Here is a 19,663-nt window from a genome sequence, read left to right on the forward strand (position 1 = left end):
CTCGGGAAGGGGAACATCACACACTGGGGCCTATCATGGGGAGGGGGGAGGGGGGAGGGATTGCATTGGGAGTTATATGTGATGTAAATGACGAGTTGATGAGTGCTGACGAGTTGATGGGTACAGCACACCAACATGGCACAAGTATACATATGTAACAAACCTGCACGTTATGCACATGTACCCTAGAACTCAAAGTATAATAATAAAAAAATAAAAAATAAAAAAAAAAATAACCATAAAAATGGACAACCACCAGCCCTCGGGGCTGCTCTACCTATGGAGTAGCCATTCTTCATTCCTCTACTTACTTAATAAACTTTCTTTCACTTTATGGATTGAGAATTCTTTCTTGCATGAGATCCAAGAACCCTCTCTTGGGGTCTGGATCGGGACCCCTTTTCCAGTAACAGATGTGCTTTAGCTAGCAAAACCTTCTTAGTGTTTTTCTAACAGCCACTGAACAGACTATAGTGCATTCTGAGTGTATGAAGACCCTCAGATGGCCCAACAATCTCTACAGCCTCATCTTTCTTTAGCCATCCTCTCCTTTAGCACCAAAACATTTCCTCTCGGTTCCTTACACCTCCCAGCCTTTGCAAATGCTCTTCCTGAAACCTGGATGCTTTCCTACCCCAGCATTCCACCAATACGACATAAAACCACAATTCAAAAGTCCTGTTTGCATGGGCTTTCTTGAAATAAGCAAGAAATCGCTTCTCTGTGCTTTTAGTATTTTGTTCTTATCTGTCATTACATATTAAAATTATCTGCTTATTTATCTATACCAAATCATAAAATTCTAAGGGAAGGCAGTGTGCCATATTCAGGTCTGGGCCACTGAGCAGCTTAATTTATGTGATACAGATAACTGCAATATAAGACACAGTGCCTAAATCATACCAGGCACTCAAAATGTGTTGAATGAATGTTGAGTTTTTGAAATGAAGTCAACAAAGACATTTAGTACAAGTCAGGGAACCTCTGAATAGTCCAGAAATATCTGTATTCCTATGGTGAAAGGCAGTACAGTATAACGGACTGGATCGTAGGCTTTGGAACTAGTCTTGAGTTCAAGTCTCGGCTCTGCTACTCGCGGTGTAACCTGGGGTACTTTATTAACATCATATACCTTAGTTATCACACTTACAAACACAGAGGGCGTAAGTGGATTATTACATGTAAAATGCTTAGAGTAGTGCTTGGCACATTGTAAGAACTTAACAAATGTCATTAGTGTTGTTTTTGTAACATACAACATGCAATGCTGGTTTCGCTCTCAAGAAACCAACAACCAACTTGGGAGAAGTTAGGGGAAATGACAAGAACCTGTTAAAGATGTGACATAAAGCAGAAAGTTAGGTATTAAATGTCAAACAACTAAATACTGATAAACAATCTGGATGACTAATAAAACTACACCCATCTGTTTAGGTTCAGCTGTTTGTTAGAAAACAAAAGAACAAAAGGCAGCTATAATACTAGACTGAGCCATATGAAATTTCTTATAGGTCAAAGATATATTAGCATTTTTATATGGCTCAACTTAACACTTTCCAGTTACACCTTGCTCAAGACAAGTGAAGGGACGCTCTCTAGATTTATATGAGAGAGAAATAATTAGGTTTACTGTACAACAGCAGAAAAAAAAGGAATTCTGCCTCCAAAGCATCTTTGGAAGACACCTAATTCAACTTCATGGAACTTTAAAAATGAAAATTAAATGTCTAGAAGAGAAAAGTATTTTGAAGACAATAACTAGGAATGTTAACTTTGTTTTAAATAAATGAATTCAGAAAAATCTTGATTGTCTCTCTTGTCCCTTGTATAAAATTATAGGTATTATAGCTATCATCTGTGATCTCTGGCCAAAAAACAATTATGTCCTTATTTCTCTGAGTTCAGGCCCACGGTAAAGACATTAAACTTATACTTACCATTTCATGTTTTTCTAAATAAATGAACTTTAGAGACATCAACTTGCAAAGGAGCACATCAAACTTACTGTTACTCAAATTTTTCTTTAATAAAGACAAAGGAATTATTTAACAATTTTTGCACAACTATACTTAACTGACAAAGATGATTTGTTTAGGATCTTAAGGATAGCAAAGATATAAGCTAAGAGGGTACCACCAGGAAAAAAGACAAATACATTCTATCACTAGAAAACGCTTCAAAACAAAAATATTAATTCAATAAGAAAATATTTCATTTTTTTTTTTTATCACAGAGACTATTAAATTAACTCATTTCTGTAATCCAGTTACGTGGCATACATTCCTGTTTCTAGTTTCTCATGCAAAAGGTTGGAAAGTTTTTCTCAAAACAGAGCAAGTCACCACTAATGGTTTCAAGTCAGGGCTGGGAGTCAGCCTAGAAGAGCATGCTCAGAAGGCCATTTACACTTACCTGACCCCAGCCTGATGCTCTCCCCATCCAAAAGAGTTCAATTAATTTCTATTACTAATGAATTATCTCTTATACTTAATAGACATATACATGACTACAAATGTACCTATAAATTAACAGGATATCATTCAGTGTGGAGGAGAGCAGCTGGAACCTAATGACACCCTGGAGGTCTCTTGGTTACTCTTTTTAGAAAATAGAAAAAAACCTGCCTCCTTCCAGGTAATACATAAAAATAACACTTTAACACAAAGTGTTCATCCTGCCTGTATGCTTCCCTTAAAATGCCGTGTGAGCAACTCAGAATTAAATAAAATTAGGACATAAGAATTAACAAGTACACCTAAAACAGACAAGAAGTGTAAGTAAGGACTGCTTCCTGTAATCCTAACCATATTGTTTCATGGATAATTTGCAGAACATTAAAAATACAATAAATACTATAATGGAAATATAGGGATTCATTTATTACTTTTTGGTTTACAAACAAAGGCACACAATAATGCTTCTATTTCCTTCTTATAAAAGATTATCAATTTACATTAAAAAAAAACCCCACAAAACAAAAAATCCCAAGTTAATTCCTACAGACAACACAAAAAAAGGGGGAAAAGGAAATTCTTTTCCCTGCTTTCAAGCTTTATTACACAGGTTCAAAATGATTATTTTATGCCATCCTTAAGTCAAAGAATGTACTGCCCATGCTTCTCTGCACTGAATCTTAGGACATGTTAATGTTGTCAAGTCAAATTTAAATACAGTCTCAATGACATCACAATTTACAAATGCGTATTCCAGGATTAAAACTGAATGGGGGGGAAACCCCAAATGTTTTATAATACAGTTTAATCAAATGAGTTAAATGAAATAAGAAACATTTAATTTAGTAGGCTATCCTGTTAAATAACAAGTTTGTGTAGGAAACATAATCAAACAGAACTAAAAATCACATCTAGTAAATGACACAAATGACTTCTCAAATCTTTAAGTCTGACTTAAGTTCAAAGTCTAGTTGGTGGGGATTAACAATCTATATACTCTTTATACTAATCTTAGAACTTTAAATTCTAGAATGGCAAACCAATTTATTCATTAGTTTTCTTTTGACCACAGAATTCTAAACACACAAAATCAATGCAGCGGCCTCAGCACCCTCCCAGTTAACATTTCTTTAAGCTAGATTACAAAAACAATAAAACAGTTCAGAAGACATACACTCCCTATGCACTTCACAGGCCTGCCCAAGTTGTCCCCAACTCTTTTGCAAGACACAAAGACAATTCATCTGATTCTAAGTCTATTCGGCAAAAGTATAAAAATCATACAAACGTCAGCATGTTTTCGACACATTATGGAAATACATTTGGAGAGATGGAGTACTCAATGTATATTATGTGGACCACTTTAAATAAAAGGCATCATTATTTATTCCATTTTCAGACAATGTCATGGTCTCTTATACCTTTATATAAGGTATGGTCCTAGACCAGAGACTTTAGTATCATTCCAAAGAATATAGAGATATTTATATACATATTTCTTTTAAAATAATATTTAAAAGTTTTACTACACAAAATCTGGCTTCAACATGGAAGCATTTTTCCTTTGCAAGATTATACACCTGCATGAAAGTAGGTGATTTCCTTTACATTTAGTTTTTCATAATAGCAAAATAAACTTCTTATACATTGCATTTAAATTGACAAAGAAAGTTAAGATGTAAAGCTCCATGTAACTTTTTGTATTGTCAACTGTTGTCTTTAAACATACTCCAAATACACTGTTGATTATTTAATATAGTACAACTTGATCAACTTAATTAGAAGTGTTATGCTAAACAATTTGTTAAATCAAATGTATGTTAAAACAGTAAGTAGAGTTAACTATTATGATTAAAAGGGAATTTTAATGTATCATTAAAATATACATCAATTTTCTTGCTATTACTTGTTTCTATATTGCATTTCTTTCTAAAGCTAAAACCACATGCATAAAAAATAAATGATACCTTCAAACTCATTCAACAGTTTGCTACCTTATGTGGTATGTAAATAAAGTCCTTTATTTAATTTCATACACATTATCTGAAGCATTATTTTATTTTTCGTGAAGGAATTCAACTTTCAAGGTCAAAATTAGTATGTGTTTACACACGAGGACATTTTCTTAACGTTATTACTACCTGCAAATACATTCTTCCATAATAATGCACTTTCAGTTTTCATTGGAAAGATAGCACAAGCCTTTTAAAAGTCCTAAGAATAAAATTTATAAAGGAGGAGAACACAAGTATGGTGAATCCCTCCCAACTCCCACTTCCAACAAAGTCTCAAGAAATCCTCCTGCTTCAAAACATACACGCAATCTCATAGGATTTTTATTTGATCATAATGTGGACAAGAAAACTGTATTCCTATTCTTTTTGATACTAACAGTTTTACTGAATTTGTTTTCACTTTCTGTCAAAAAACACGTAGCATATGTTGTTGATATGGATTCTCAAACCCGTTTAGATGCAATAGGGTCATCAGAATAATATAGCCTTCTGATTTTAAAAGCAACTGATTGCTAATTGAAAAACGATATGCATCAGACATTTAATCAGAAAAAGAAAAATGAAGACATGTCTTTCATGTTTGATATCATTTAACTTACAGAATGATGTGAAAATAGGTTGGTTATAATTTTAACAAAACTAAAACCCACTTCAACTAATGAAAAAAATCAAACAATGAAGAATCAAATATCTACCAACTTAGCTAGTATTACTGTCCAAATAAATGTCTTCCATTGCACTGAACATTAGAATTAGAAATTCACTATATGTTAAGGCATATTTTAATTAATATGTTCCAGAATTGCACAGTTATACTGGTCAGTGTTCCTATTTCCCCACTCTTGCCCTCAGCCCATCCCTTTCTTCTAGGGCTCAAAATATTAAGTCATGGTTTTGGTGGCTATTGTAGATTTGAGCTGGCATAACACAGTGCGTTCACTAAGTTTTATGAGCATAAACATTAAAATGTTACATAAAATGTATCATAATTTACTTAGCACTCTGATCTAAGATGGTTTAATGTCTTGACAAAAGGTGAGATGACTTAAGTACATTTTACATTTTGTGCATTTAGATCACCACATGTATAGATGTTCTAATGCTGAATTCTTGGTCTTCAGTATCTCATAGTGCTGGATGCTCGGAAGTATGACAGAAACTTGTAACACAGACTAACCACAAAGTACCAGATGTTTCTTGCCATTTGTGATCTTGCAATAAAAATGCGCCAGATGAGGATCACAAGGATAGTATTAAAACCATAACGTATATTCCGCAACCTGGAAAGCAAATCAAGAGATATGTTTCTATTTTCTAGAATAAAGTATTGTTAGATGGCAGCTAATTAATACTGAGTTTCTAAATCAAAGCTCAAATCCGTATTAATTTGAAACTTATGCTAGACATTAAGCATACTGTAAATAAAACAGATACGTTCCTTGAATTTCTAGAGCTTCCCATCTAATCTAAAAAGGTTCATTCATTACATACATCACAGTACGGACAAAATAGAGCAAAGTTTTTTTTTTGACATCTTTAGTTGCTTACAAGTTGTCAGACAAGTAACTTACTCCTTCAGTTACAGCTGACAGTCATAAGATCACAGGCCAACCGGACAAGCCCTCATCCAAGTATAAAACATGGCATTAACTCGATAAAGGAGGATCTTCCCTTTTCTCAAAGAGTAACAACATATTACTCAGCTCATGTTTCAACAAATTTTGATGTCTCTGATGGTGTTTCAAAGAAATACAAACCTTTAGATATGTAATAATGCTACATAAATTATACTCACTTCAGCAGGCAGTGCAAGATAGGACTGCAATGCAAGAAAAACGATGTAGAGAAAAAAGCTTCGAATAAGGAGTCAAAGATCAATATTCTAGTTTGCTTTGCCACTCAATACAATATGGCCTAGGCAAATACAACTTTCCTAAGCCTCAATTTCCTCATCTATTGAACTGGCTGCCCTGCAAAGTCTCACAGAGTTATGAGGCATGAGAGGGATAAAAATGTGAAAGTCTTAAAAAGTGTCATAAAAATCATATTAAAAAGCACTACAAATATAAGAGATTACCATTAAAAATTATCTGCATCTTTGAACAATAGATTACCAGTGATTTTTCCTCTTCTATTTTCTGAGTATTAAAAAAAAAACAGTATGTGTTACTTGTATAAAGAGATAAAGATACAGCTCTATTTTATGTAAGAAAAAATATTCTATGTTGAATAATGTATTCTCTTCTCTTCCTCCAAAGATTATTGAGGATTAAAATAAAAAAACAAACCTTTAAAATAGATTATCTACATTTTCTTTCTTCTAATATCTTTACTTTTTAAGTAGCAATATAAAGAAAGATAATAGTAATTTCCAAAACTCAATTCCACCTGAACTTCATACTAAGAAAGATATAAACTGAAGACAGTAAGTTTCAACAATCTTAGGCTAAAGTAATACTACCACAGTTCCAGTCCAAAGGTAAGTAATTTTCCTTAATATAATAGATTAGCAATATCTTTTATTCAATATACCAGTTTACCAAAAAAATTGTGAAATATTTAATAAGGAAGACAAGAAGCAATCAAATCCATGCATCAAACTCACTTGTTCAGATGTTTTCTGGCTGCAGGGAGGCCAGACATTTCTTCATTCAATACGTACTTCTTAGTTCCCAAGCAGTAGTTCTCTATATATTCTGCCCAATGTAACTGCCGTACATCAATATTGAAGGTCTACGTTAACAAAAAAATTACTGATTATTTTCTTGACTAATTTTTCTCACAACCAGTCAGAAGTTCATACTTTTTCTGAAGGCCAGTTCCAAGTGACATAATTACAAAATTCTTAAATACAGAATTAACTTCTGAAATCTTACTGCTAGTCACAGAAAAGTTCTTATTCCTAGTTCATACCATCCATTAAACATGGAAACATTTGAGAAGATAATCTGGAAACTAATGTCAGCATTTAAAGAGAAGTAGGTTAAATGTAAGAAGAAAAAAGCCTGTACCATTTTGCTAAACAAAGAAAAAAAAGACAAAATTCTATTATCCAAATAGATCTATGTATTCCTCACTACTTTATGCATGTACTGATACATTTCCAGTTCTTTCTATCTGCAGTCTCTTCTCTTTTCCTGTACATCAAGCCTACTGAACAGACCAATTTTCCTGGAGAATATTTCTGACATCAACAGACGTTATGAAAACAACATCTGACATCAAGATATGTTATGAAAGCTGGCAAAGGAGTTTGGATAACAGTAATTCGACTACTTGATGAAAATGATAGGTAAATCCAGAAAAGAAAGCCTTCAGAAATGTTACGGCAAAGTAAGAGGGCTATGCACTGCTCAGTGCTCTTTAGCATATAATCAGATAATTTTTTGGAGTTACAAAGATATTATTTAGTATATACCATCACTTATTTAAAAATAGCCAATTCTAGGAAGGGAAAAGCTACTATAAAAAATTAGTAAAATATAAAAATGCAATAACTCTGCATTAAAATGAAGACTTAACTTAGGAGACATTTTGAGAAGGTATATGTGTATGTTACTGGGAATCCCATAAGAACAGTTTTTTAAAAAAATGGAAGAGAAGCAGTATCTGAGAAGACAATGCCTGGAAATTTTCCAAAAATGATAAGAAACCAAGTCACGAATTTAAAACACAAATACAACTCTCACTCCCCCATCCCTGCCCCAATACACATCTAGGCATATAAGAATCAGAAAAAGGGGGCTGGGCGCGGTGGCTCAAGCCTGTAATCCCAGCACTTTGGGAGGCCGAGATGGGCGGATCACGAGGTCAGGAGATCAAGACCATCCTGGCTAACACAGTGAAACCCCGTCTCTACTAAAAAATACAAAAACCTAGCCGGGCGAGGTGGTGGGCGCCTGTAGTCCCAGCTACTCGGGAGGCTGAGGCAGGAGAATGGCGTAAACCCGGGAGGCGGAGCTTGCAGTGAGCTGAGGTCCGGCCACTGCACTCCAGCCTGGGCGGCAGAGCGAGACTCCGTCTCAAAAAAAAAAAGAATCAGAAAAAGGTCCTATAGATTACTTCCAAAAGAATAACTATTAGACTGTAAGTTGACTTCTCAATAGAAGCAATGAAAGCCAAAAGACTGAGAGATGTTTTCCAAGTACTCAATGAAAATAGGTGCTAAGGTAAAACTCTATGCCGTGTAAATATCCTTCAAAAATAAAGGTGAAATAAAGATATTTCTAGAGAATAAAACCTGAGACAATCTGACATCAGCAGAAAGTCCATGCTAGAGAAAGTAAACTCAAGGATATTCTTTAGGCAGAAGGAGAATGATTCTAGATTTAAGTCTGGGGATGGAGGAAGAAATAAAGAGCAATAAAAGGAAAATTAACGCTGGTAAATCTGTATGAATATTTACTGCATAAACCACAATATACCGCCTTGTGTGGCTTAATATATATATCTATAGAATTAAAACATGCATTATGGCCAAAACCGAAATTACTTTTGCACCAACCTAATAACAACAATAACAGATACATGCTGATCCTTCACTATCAGAGAAGGGTAAAAGTATCAATTTATATTAAACCTTGCTAAATTAAAGGATACTATAATCTCTAGAGTAACCCACAAAACCAAAAAGGAACATAATTCTATGCAACACACATAAGATGGGAAAAAATAAAATTATTCAAAATATAATCTAAAGGGCAGCAAAAAAAAAGAAAAGAAAAAAGAAAAAAGAACTTAAAACCAGCATGACAAATATAAAGCACAAGTCAGGCTAAATCTAAAATGATAGGAATTACATAGGAGTTAAGTTCTCCAATTAAAGGCCAAAACTTGTCAGACTGAAAACAAAAACTAAGAACTATATGCTGCTTACAACTAACTATATGCTGCTTACAAAAGACATATCCAAACGATAAGACACAAAATGACTGAAAATAAAAGAATGGAGAAACATACACCATATAGTTCTACCAGCAATGTATAAGGATGCTGATTTGTCCAGGGACTCACCAGAGTACATTGTCCAAGTTTTAATTTTTGCAAATTTGATAAATAGTAAATAATATCCCAGTCTAACTTTAGTCTGCATTTACACTGAGTAAAGCTGAGTATCTTTTCAAACTTGTGAATCATTTTCTGTAAACTATTCATCTCTCTAATCTATTTTCTGATAGGATTAATAAAGTATTAATAAAGTATTAACACTGTCCTTTGGAATGTAAACTTATACAACCACTTTGGAAAACTGCCATTACCTGCTAAACTGAACGTATGAATGCCCTATGCTATCCTATTTCTAGGTATATACCCTACACAAATATGTACATATAAACATAAAGAATGCTCGTATGATAATTATTCCTAATAGCCAGAAACTGGAAATAACTCAAATGTCTATCAACAGAAGAATGAAAAAATACTGTATAATACCATTTATGTGAAGTCAAAAATAGGTAAAACTAATATTTAGTGCTAGAATTCAAGAGCTGTTCCCTTTGGGAAGAAGACAAAGGAGGTAGTGATTAGGTGCATTAGTCCATTCTCACATCCCTACAAAGAACTACCTGAGAATGGGTAATTTGTAAAGATAAAAAGGTTTAACTGGCTCATGGTTCTGCACGTTGTACAGACTTCTGTTTCTGTACCCACCTGCGCCTCTTGGGCACTTTTAATATGGCTAGTCCAAATTGAGACATGCTATGGAGTATAAAATGCACTCTGGGTTTTGAAGGCTCAGTATGAAAAAACAGAAAGTAAAATATCCTTTAAATAACTTTTAGATTTTTGATATGTTCAAACAATATTTTTGATTATATATTGAGTTAAATAAAACATTATTAAAATTAAAAAAATAAATGGGAAGAGAAAGGAAGTTAGTACTGTATGAAAAAAGAAACTCTTGAGAAACTGTAATGAACCAAATCTACAGTCTTTTTTCTTTCTTGGAGACAGGGTCTCACTCTGTCACCCAGGCTGTAGTCCAGTGGCACAATCTTGGCTCACTGCAACCTCTGCCTCCTAGGCTCAAGCCATCCTCCCACCTCAGCCTCCCAAGTAGCTGGGACTACAGGCATGCGCCACCACACCTGGCTAATTTTTGTATTTTTTGTAGAGAGAGGGTCTCACTTTGTTGCCCAGGCTGGTCTTGAACTCCTGAGCTCAAGTTATCCACTGGCCTCCCAAAGTGCTGGGATTACAGGTGTGAGCCACCACGCCTGGCCCCTACTGTCTATATAAGGCCTACATTAATCTGAGTTGTGCTAAAAACCTAATCAGATACTTTAAAGGGGCCCTGGCTTATAAATGCCAGTTAGCTAATTAACTAGGCTACTGGTAGAAGCAAAGGCAAATCCTTATCAGAAAACTGTAATTCCAATCCTGGCCTCAAAAAAATTCTCACAGAAATCCTCAAAGAATATAAATTTATAGTCAAATTTTTTTAAAAAAAATTAGGTGTCATGGTGACACCCAACTCAATCAATAGATGGCAGAATCAGATGCTGCAAATCATCTGGAAGTTTAAATTATCAGAAGCAGAATACAAAACAATCATATTTAATATGTTTCAAGAAAAAATTCTAGAGACTGTTTAAGAAACATTTATAAGATTTGAAAAATAAATTATAGTTTCTAAAACTGCAAATAAGACAACTAAAACTCTACATTCAATTGGATAGTTTAGACACAGCTGGCAGACTGCCACAGAATCTTAAATTATCTAGAGTTTAGCCCAGAAACACAGAGATACAAAATAGGAAATTAAGGTTAAAAGATTTGGAGGACAGAATAATCTAACATACACTAGGAATTTTGGAAGAAGATATAAGAATAGTGAAGAGACAATATTTGAAGAAACACTGGCTAAGTATTTCTCTGAATTGCTGAAAGACACCAAACCTCAGATTCAGAAAGCCCAATCCAATCAAGGTAAATTTTTCAAAATTACACCCACTTTCATAGTGATACTGCCAAGCGGCAAACATAAAGAGAAAATGGAAGAGGAGACAAGAATAAAAGATCACCTATAAAGGAAGAGTCAACTACTGACTTTTCAATAGCAACAACATAAGACAGAATATAAATAAACAGGTTTTTTTTTTTTTTTTTTTTTTTTTTTTTGAGACTCTCACTCTATTGTTCAAGCTAGAGTGCAATGACGTGATCACATCTCACTGCAGCCTTGACCTCCTAGGCTCAACTGATTCTCCCACCTCAGACTCCTGTGTAGCTGGGACTACAGGCACAAGTCACCATGCCTGTCTCATTTTTTTATTTTTGTGGAGATGGGTCTCGCTATGTTGCCCAGGCTGGTCTCGAACTCCTGGCCTCAAGCCATCCTTCCACCTCAGCCTCCAAAGTATTGTGATTACACGCATGAGCTACTACGCCCAGTAAAAAAGTTCTTTAATGTGCTGAAATCATGTTCCAAAACCAAGGGTGAAACAACACACATATCAGACAATCAAAAACTGATAATTCACTATAAAACAGACTCCCTACTAAAACATATTCTTGGTATGCTGAATATATTTCAGGCAGAAAAAAGATCATAAGGAGAAAATCTGAGAGCACAGACATTGGTATACATATTACACACACACACACATAGAGAGAGAGAGAGAAAGAGAGAGAGAGAAATCTAAATAAAAACTAAATGAACAAAATAATATCTCATCATGGGGTTTAAACAGAGAACTGGGCTGGGTGTGGTAGCTCACGCCTATAATTCCAACACTTGGGGAGGCTGAGGAGGGTAGATCACCTGAGGTCAGGAGTTCAAGAGCAGCCTGGCTAACATGGTGAAACCCTGTCTCTACTAAAAATACAAAAATTAGCTGGGTGTGGTGGTGTGTGCCTGTAATCCCAGCTACTAGGGAGGCTGAGGTGGGAGAATCACTTGAACCCGGGAGGCAGAGGTTGCAGTGAGCCGAGATTGTGCCATTGCACTCCAGCCTGGGCACAGAGTGAAACTCCATCTCAAAAAAAAATAATAATAATAAAAAAAATAAATTTAGAGCACTGAAGTAATGTATTAATACAACCATTTTAAGTGAGTGTGAGTGGTAATCACAACTAAAACATTTTAAGGTTCTAAATAATATTGAGGAAGCTATATATATTGCTTAATTTAGTCTATGTTAGATATACATGTTAAAACATCTAGAGTAAGCTCAGAAAGAACATACACAAAGAATTTAAGTTCCAAACTAACAAAGGGCAAAATGTGGAATAACAAAAAGTAAAAGAGTTTATAAAAAACAATTTCTTCGAGAAGCGTTTTCTCAAAACTCAAAGAAAACAAAGTGTTTGAAAGAAAAACACATAAAGATAAAATTCTCTCTGAAAGCAACATTAAGGGAAAAAAAGAATCAACATTTCAATCATGCTTTGAAAACACCTTTGCCACTCTAAAATATTTGTATTAGAAATGTTAAGATACAGCAATTTTATTTCACCACTAACAATTATGACTAAAGCTTTATGAGAGACTATAAATAATGGCTTTCTTGTTGCATAATAGCTGTGGAAAATATTTCTCAGGTTGCTAATGGTTCTGTAATTAGTATGCTACTTATTTTCTAATATAAAACAGAAAATACTTGCTTGCCTTTTTATCTTCAGGGTTTAGTTGATTCATTAACATATTGACATTGTCAGTATTCCAAACCCAAGAATTACTTGTGAAATATTCAAGAAACACCATAGCTTTGTGAAGACGAGTTATTGTTTTCATCATCCTGTATTGTAAGAAAAATTGACAGATTTATATTTTGTATAGATTAGGAAAAATCCTATCACCACTCAGGGTGCAAGTTTCCCCCAATATAGACATTAATATTAAAATTATAACATTTAATCATTAAGTGTACCAAATCAGCAGGGAATAAGAATATTTCTGCATCTTGAACGAACAACTTATAAATCCAAAAGGAAACTAAATGCTTTTTGAAAGCAGCAGCAAATGCATTTAATACTACCTAAACAGCGTTCTGCTGATATATAAAATTAATTCTCAAAGGATATACAATACTCTTAAATTTTCTACACAAAATACTAAGCAAACGAATGGATTCAATTAATATTTCGTTGCTTTCTATTCCTTAAACTACATTTTAATTCACAGCTGCATTTTCTAAGATTTCCTGTGAATTCATAACATACTGTGTTATATTTATAATTCCAACTCTTCAGCACTGCTGAAGCAAAGAATACAGAAATGTTCGTTTGCCACATAGTCAACTCTATTCATTTAAAAAAACAAAACAACTTTTCTTTAACAATGATTGGCACCACTCTTGATCATCTGAATGTGCTGTGAAATCAATGACTCATGCTGAAAACTATCTGAAACAGATACCCACTCACCTCCATATACCCCACCAATACGCATCCTTATAGAAATAAAGGAGTGTGACACCCTTTTAAAAGTGTGTCTTTAAAGAAAGAGTGTGATTGTTTTTGAAAGTACAAGGAGCTTTAATCTTCAAATCTGTCATTTTATATATCATGGCTCACTGTAAGTCATTGATATCATAACACTAACTTAAGCAGTAACATCTATACAATAATATTTATGATAAGTAGGGAAAGGGAAGAAAGAACTTTTTGAAACAAAACAAATACCAAAAAAATCCCAACTTCTGTGAATTAGAAAAATAATTTGTGGAGAAGTACTTTTTAAAGATTTCATTTATATTATAATAACAATTAGCATTATATGTATCAAATAGTTTAGACAGTCTCAAAATTAGGGGCTTTAGAAATAGGAGGGGCATGGAGGAAAATTACATTAGAAATGAGGAGAAAAAAAACAAGAAAGTATCATTAGCTAAGCAATTCTGATAACACATTCAATACATTTAGAAATAAACTATGAATCCAGAATACTGGAAGAAAATGAAGCAATATAAACTAGGTAAAGAAAAACTATATTTCATCAATAAAGTAATTTCAAAATAAAATCTCAATTAAACACAAAATGAATTATCAAGCATCAAAGGTAGTTTCTGAACAGGGATAGTTCTGTAGATAAAAAGCATCTGAGGGGGAAAAACACAAGCTGCTCTTAGAAAAGGTTAGGTGATTATTTTTTTCTAAAAAACAAAAAGATACAACAAATTTGTCACTAAATCAACCCATACTCTCATGCCAGTTTAGCATACTTAAATCTCTCTCACACACACAGTTAACATGGTTTTCCTATATATATCTTATTAAAAGTTTTTTCTTCTTAACTTTTTTTCACTAATAATTCTCCCACCTAATCTTATCTTCAGATTCATTCAAGTGACACAATCAACCCTAACATCAATCAGTAATTCAGCCATTCAAAAAATAATTGCAATAAAAATTGGGGAGGGGGAAGATATTTGGAAGGCCATATATTTGTGTGTGAAATTTATAGAATATTTATTATGCAACAAAAATACTGGATTGAAAACAGTTGAGGAATAAGAAGAAATGTAAAACTCTGCATCATCACTCCTTGGTTAAACATACCATAGAACAGATGTTTATGACTACATTGCCAGGTATGTTCTGAATATGTATTTATTCTTTATTACGGCAGCTTAAAAATAATAATCACAATCCTTTAGACTAGGGCAAGATCTTAATGATTCTCTAGTCCAGGGTTTCTCAACCTTGGCACTATAAATATTGTGGGTCTCATCATTCTTTCTTGTGGAGGGCTATCTTGCATGCTCTAAGATGCTTGTCACCATCCCTGGCCTCTAGGTGCTGACAGCAGCCCTCCCCCAGTTGTGGTAACTAAAAATACCTGCGAACATTGACAAATGTCTCCAGTTGAGAAGTATACAGATTAAAAATAGATATCTGGTTTAGAGAAGTTAAGCTAGATAAAGTTATGCTAGTTAACCAAAACGTAAGATCATGGAGCCATTTTTTAAAAAATGTCAGGTCAGATGCTTACCCAGCTCACATTCAGAATTACGTAAACGAGTAAACTGGATGAAATGAATGACATGACTGACATCAGTTTAATGTAGAACTAGGCATTATAGTAAGGCCCCCATATAAGGTATAAAGTCTATTACTGTGCTCAATAAATTTCTGAACAAATGAAATAATATAAATTATAAGACTTTGTACTTAACATTTATAAAATTGTCTAAGTAAAAAAACCTTTATATTCCTTGTTGCCTTCAGACTATAAGCTCCCAGAAGTCAAGGATCTGTCCTGCTTTGATACTTAGAAAGCCTCACACAGCACAAACCTCAGGTAAGAAGATTGTTTACTTAATATTTCCTATTTAGGAAAGATTAATTTCCAAAGGTGCCTACGATATGATCTCCCATCCTACATGCCCACCTACAATACAATGTCACCTTGACTGTCTTCTCAATGAGAGTTGAAAATAACTTAGAACCAACAGAATGAGGTGGAGGTGACACGATGCGACTTCCGAGGCTAGGTCAGAAAAGGTGTAGAGCTTTCTGTCTTGCTCACTGAATACTCACCCTTGAAGCCTTCAGTCACCTTGTATGCTGTCCAACTCTCCCTGAGGCTGCCATGCTGCGAGGAAGCTCAAACTAGTCCATAGGGAGAGGCCACATGGAGAGGGTCTGACACTACTGGAGAGAGAGAGATGCCCAGCCACCCCAGCTACTGTCCCCTTCCCCCCTTTACCACTCCCTCCACAGCAAAGCTACTCCAGTCCCTGTCTGACTACAATCATTTGAAAGATTCTGAGCCATTACCATCAAGCTAACCCTTCTAGAATTCCTGACCCACAGAAATTGTGACACACAAATAAAATGATTGCTTTAAGACACTAAGTTTGAGGTGACTTGTTATGTAAAACAGATTAACAAATCTCAACACAGATCTCAATACTAAGAGGGTCTGCTATAATAAAAACCTAAAGCATGTGGTATTAGCTTCAGGGTCAAGTGGTAAACAAAATCTGTAAGGCCTGTTAGGTGATCAGTAGTGAAATGTGAAAGGACCAGGAAAACATTATTAATGGAAGCCTTAAAGGGTTTTAAGAAAGCTGTTGGTGAGGGCTTGAAGTAAGGACAACAAACTGTCACTTCTGGTTATATGGAATATAGAAAGTGTACCTAATAAACTCAATGATCTAGCCGAAATTTGCTGAAAGAGGGCAAAAGAGGACAAAGATGATTTTTAAAAAATGAATTATTTGAGTGGAAATTTGGAGGAAATGTAAAATGTCAGCCAGGAATTCTTTAAGAAATGGTTTCTGAGCATAGCAGGGTAGGGGAAGATGAATCCTTTGCTAAGACTTTAGAAAGACCTAGGTAGTACCTTTTAGAACTTTCAGACAGACAAAAGGCACTCTCCAAATCTTAAAGAAATGTGTAACAGAAACTCTTACTGTTCAAAAGGCAGGATCTAAGAGGCAAGGATCTAAGATCTAAAAGTGTTGTCCCACTTTTAGAGGACCCAAGATAGAGAAGGGCTTGTGTCAAAGAGATTTATGGGTATGGCTTTAGTCTAATGGATTGGATTCCTTGAAAACAGATACACCGGACACCCACACAATTTTTAAGCAATCATGTCAGATTACATGTAAAGGGATAGACAAAAAAAACAAAACAATGAAGAAACTGCTATATTAACGGTCAGCAAACCAGGGCCTATATACCAAATCCAGTCCACCAACTGTTTTTGTAAATGAAGTTTTACTGGGACACAGTCATGTTCATTCCTTTACCTATTGTCTACAGCTGCTTTCATTTTTAACAGCAAAGATAAGTAGCTTCAACAAAAACCACATGTCCTGCTAAACCTAAAATATTTACTATATGGCCCTAATTTACAAGGAAAGCTTGCCAGTTCCTGCCCTGATCCCCTAACCTTTCATGGGCAGGAAGCAGGATAAGAAGGCTACTCGGCTGCACACAGAGCCCACAGGCCAGTTTTTATGCATAAAGAAGGATGATGACTCAGAGGGCAGAGGCAAGAACCTCAGAGAACTCCCAGAGAATAAGACTGAGCTCCTAATCAAGAAATCATCAACATATATCTGACTGGAATTCAGAAATGTTATAGACCAGTGTTTGCTGGGTGTCTCCCAATTTCTCTCTTTTTGAATAAAACTGTCTAAAGCCATTTCCTATGCTTACCATCATTTATAATGGGTGTATCCTCGTTGCTTTAGTTCACAGATCAATTCTTGAGGAACTATACTTGAGGAGCTATACTGACAAAATCACTCCTAAAGAGCCTCATCTTATCAATCTCAATTGACCAGATTTAGAAGACAGAACCCTGGCTTCCAGCTGATGTCACAGGGGTCTAGGGCAGTCGGGGAGTGGGGACGCGTGAAGGGGAAGGCAGGATGAGGGGGGAAGAAGCAACTGTCCTTTCCATGTAGAAGAAATATGAACTGTTTTGGCCAGAAGGTTGACTATAGCAGACTGTACTTTCCAAAAATGATGGCAACAATATCCTTCATCTTGACTACTTTCTAAATCCCCTTACTTGGACACAGGGCAGGGAATATCACACACCTTGGCCTGTTGTGGGGTGGGGGAAGGGGGGAGGGATAACATTAGGAGAAATACCTAATGTAAATGACAAGTTAATGGGTGCAGCACACCAAAATGGCACAAGTATACATATGTAACAAACCTGCACGTTATGCACATGTACCCTAGAACTTAAAGTATTAAAAAAATGTGCTATGTCAGGCACCAAAATAAAATTATGAACATATGAAAAAAAATTTAAGAAGATTTGTGACTCACTCGTGACTAGAAGAATGAGGCAAAAGTGATGCTGCATGACTTCTACGGGTAGCTCAAAAGGCAACACAGCCTCCACCTTACTTGCTAAAAGACTTCCCCTTGAAGCCATCAGCTGCCATGTAAGAAGTCTAATTCCCCTAAGGCTATCATTAATCCTTGCAAAGAACTACATGGAGAGATCCTTATGACATGACAAAGAGTAACACTGGTCCCCTTGCTATTCCATTGCCTCTCTGCCCACCTGCCTCTTTCATCTGATCACAAACACACGAAAGACTCCAAGCCAAAACTGCCCAGCGGATTCTTTCTCAAATTCCTGATCCTGACATAAATAATTGAAAGAAGTAATAAAATGACTGTTGCTGTTTTTAGCCTCTAACTTTGAGATGATTTGTTGTGCAGCAATATCTCCTCTGAATTATTTAGTAAACTAGCTGCTCACTTATTTTTTTAAAAGTTTACTAAGCCCCCTTTCTTTGTGTAAGGCAATGTGATATATTTAACCTGTTTTATTTTTTGACCCAGTTTTTACTTTTCTGCCCTAAATTATAACAATCTTAATACAAACAAAGCATGCACTGCCATCATTCATGAATTTACACCTGCTTTTTAGCCATGAAAGAATGCTTCCAATGGCAAGTACTGCATTTTGCAGATCATTCTAGAAAAGTCTGAAAATATTTCTTTATCTGTTCTAAAGTTGTTCAACACCTCTCACATATTTCAATTAGCTAACATATAGGGTTAGAAACATCATGGAAAAGCGAATCCACAGACAATACCTACAAGGAACTCAGATCCTGATACACTGTAACTGGCAAATACCTCACTTTTATTTTTTGAGTAGTTGATAGAAGTTCTGGGATCAGCATCTTCTTTATACAAAAATACTCAAATCCTGAACTCTCCAATCAAAGACTCTACTGTAATGCCATCGTAGTTTAAAAAAATAAGTATTTTTATAGTATATCCCACTGTAATTGTGTGGTAAAGATAGTAGGAGATCTTTAAGTTTGTGGGATTTCAACAAAAACAAAAAAGAAAGAAAGTAAGGCTATAGCAACTATAAGAAAACAGAAAGTTTTCCATTTGTTATTAACTTTTTTTTTCATAACTATGCCATTCCAAACCTGGAAAATTAGTCAAAAACTGAAATAACCATATTATAAGCTGAATGGGCAGTTGAGATATTTCAAGTAATTTCCTAGAAGCATCCTATATTTTTCACATAAAACTGCACCATCCATTCAAAGCAAAACTTTTGCCCTTAATCCCCTATAATAACTCATCCCTAGGTTTTTAAGAGGGAGAGAAGGGCTCAATTTCAGCTTATAATAACAATGATAACCATGATGTAGGACATTTCCTATATTATGGAATTTTGGAGGATCAATGACCCAATACGATGTGGTCCATAGTGTCCCCAAAGACCTCCAAATTCTAAGAAATGTCCTAGCA

At 34.9% G+C, this 19,663-nt stretch overlaps 1 protein-coding gene across 2 annotated transcripts in view; it reads right to left on the minus strand.

Annotated features, from left to right (window-relative positions):
* Positions 1–2,853: 2,853 nt before the first annotated feature.
* Positions 2,854–19,663, minus strand: part of FAR1 (fatty acyl-CoA reductase 1) — a 63,462-nt gene continuing 46,652 nt past the window's right edge. The window contains exons 10-12 of one of the 2 annotated variants that reach the window (XM_008006197.3): positions 13,080–13,209; positions 7,074–7,201; positions 2,854–5,748 (exon numbers count right to left, since the gene is read on the minus strand). In XM_008006197.3, coding sequence (XP_008004388.1) covers positions 5,586–5,748; positions 7,074–7,201; positions 13,080–13,209 — 421 coding nt within the window. In that variant the 3' untranslated portion in view covers positions 2,854–5,585. The remainder of the gene's footprint in view (positions 5,749–7,073; positions 7,202–13,079; positions 13,210–19,663) is intronic. The other variant, XM_073018129.1, reaches the window with a different exon arrangement.

The sequence above is a fragment of the Chlorocebus sabaeus genome, chromosome 1 (genome assembly GCF_047675955.1).
Source record: "Chlorocebus sabaeus isolate Y175 chromosome 1, mChlSab1.0.hap1, whole genome shotgun sequence".
NCBI lineage: Eukaryota > Metazoa > Chordata > Mammalia > Primates > Cercopithecidae > Chlorocebus > Chlorocebus sabaeus.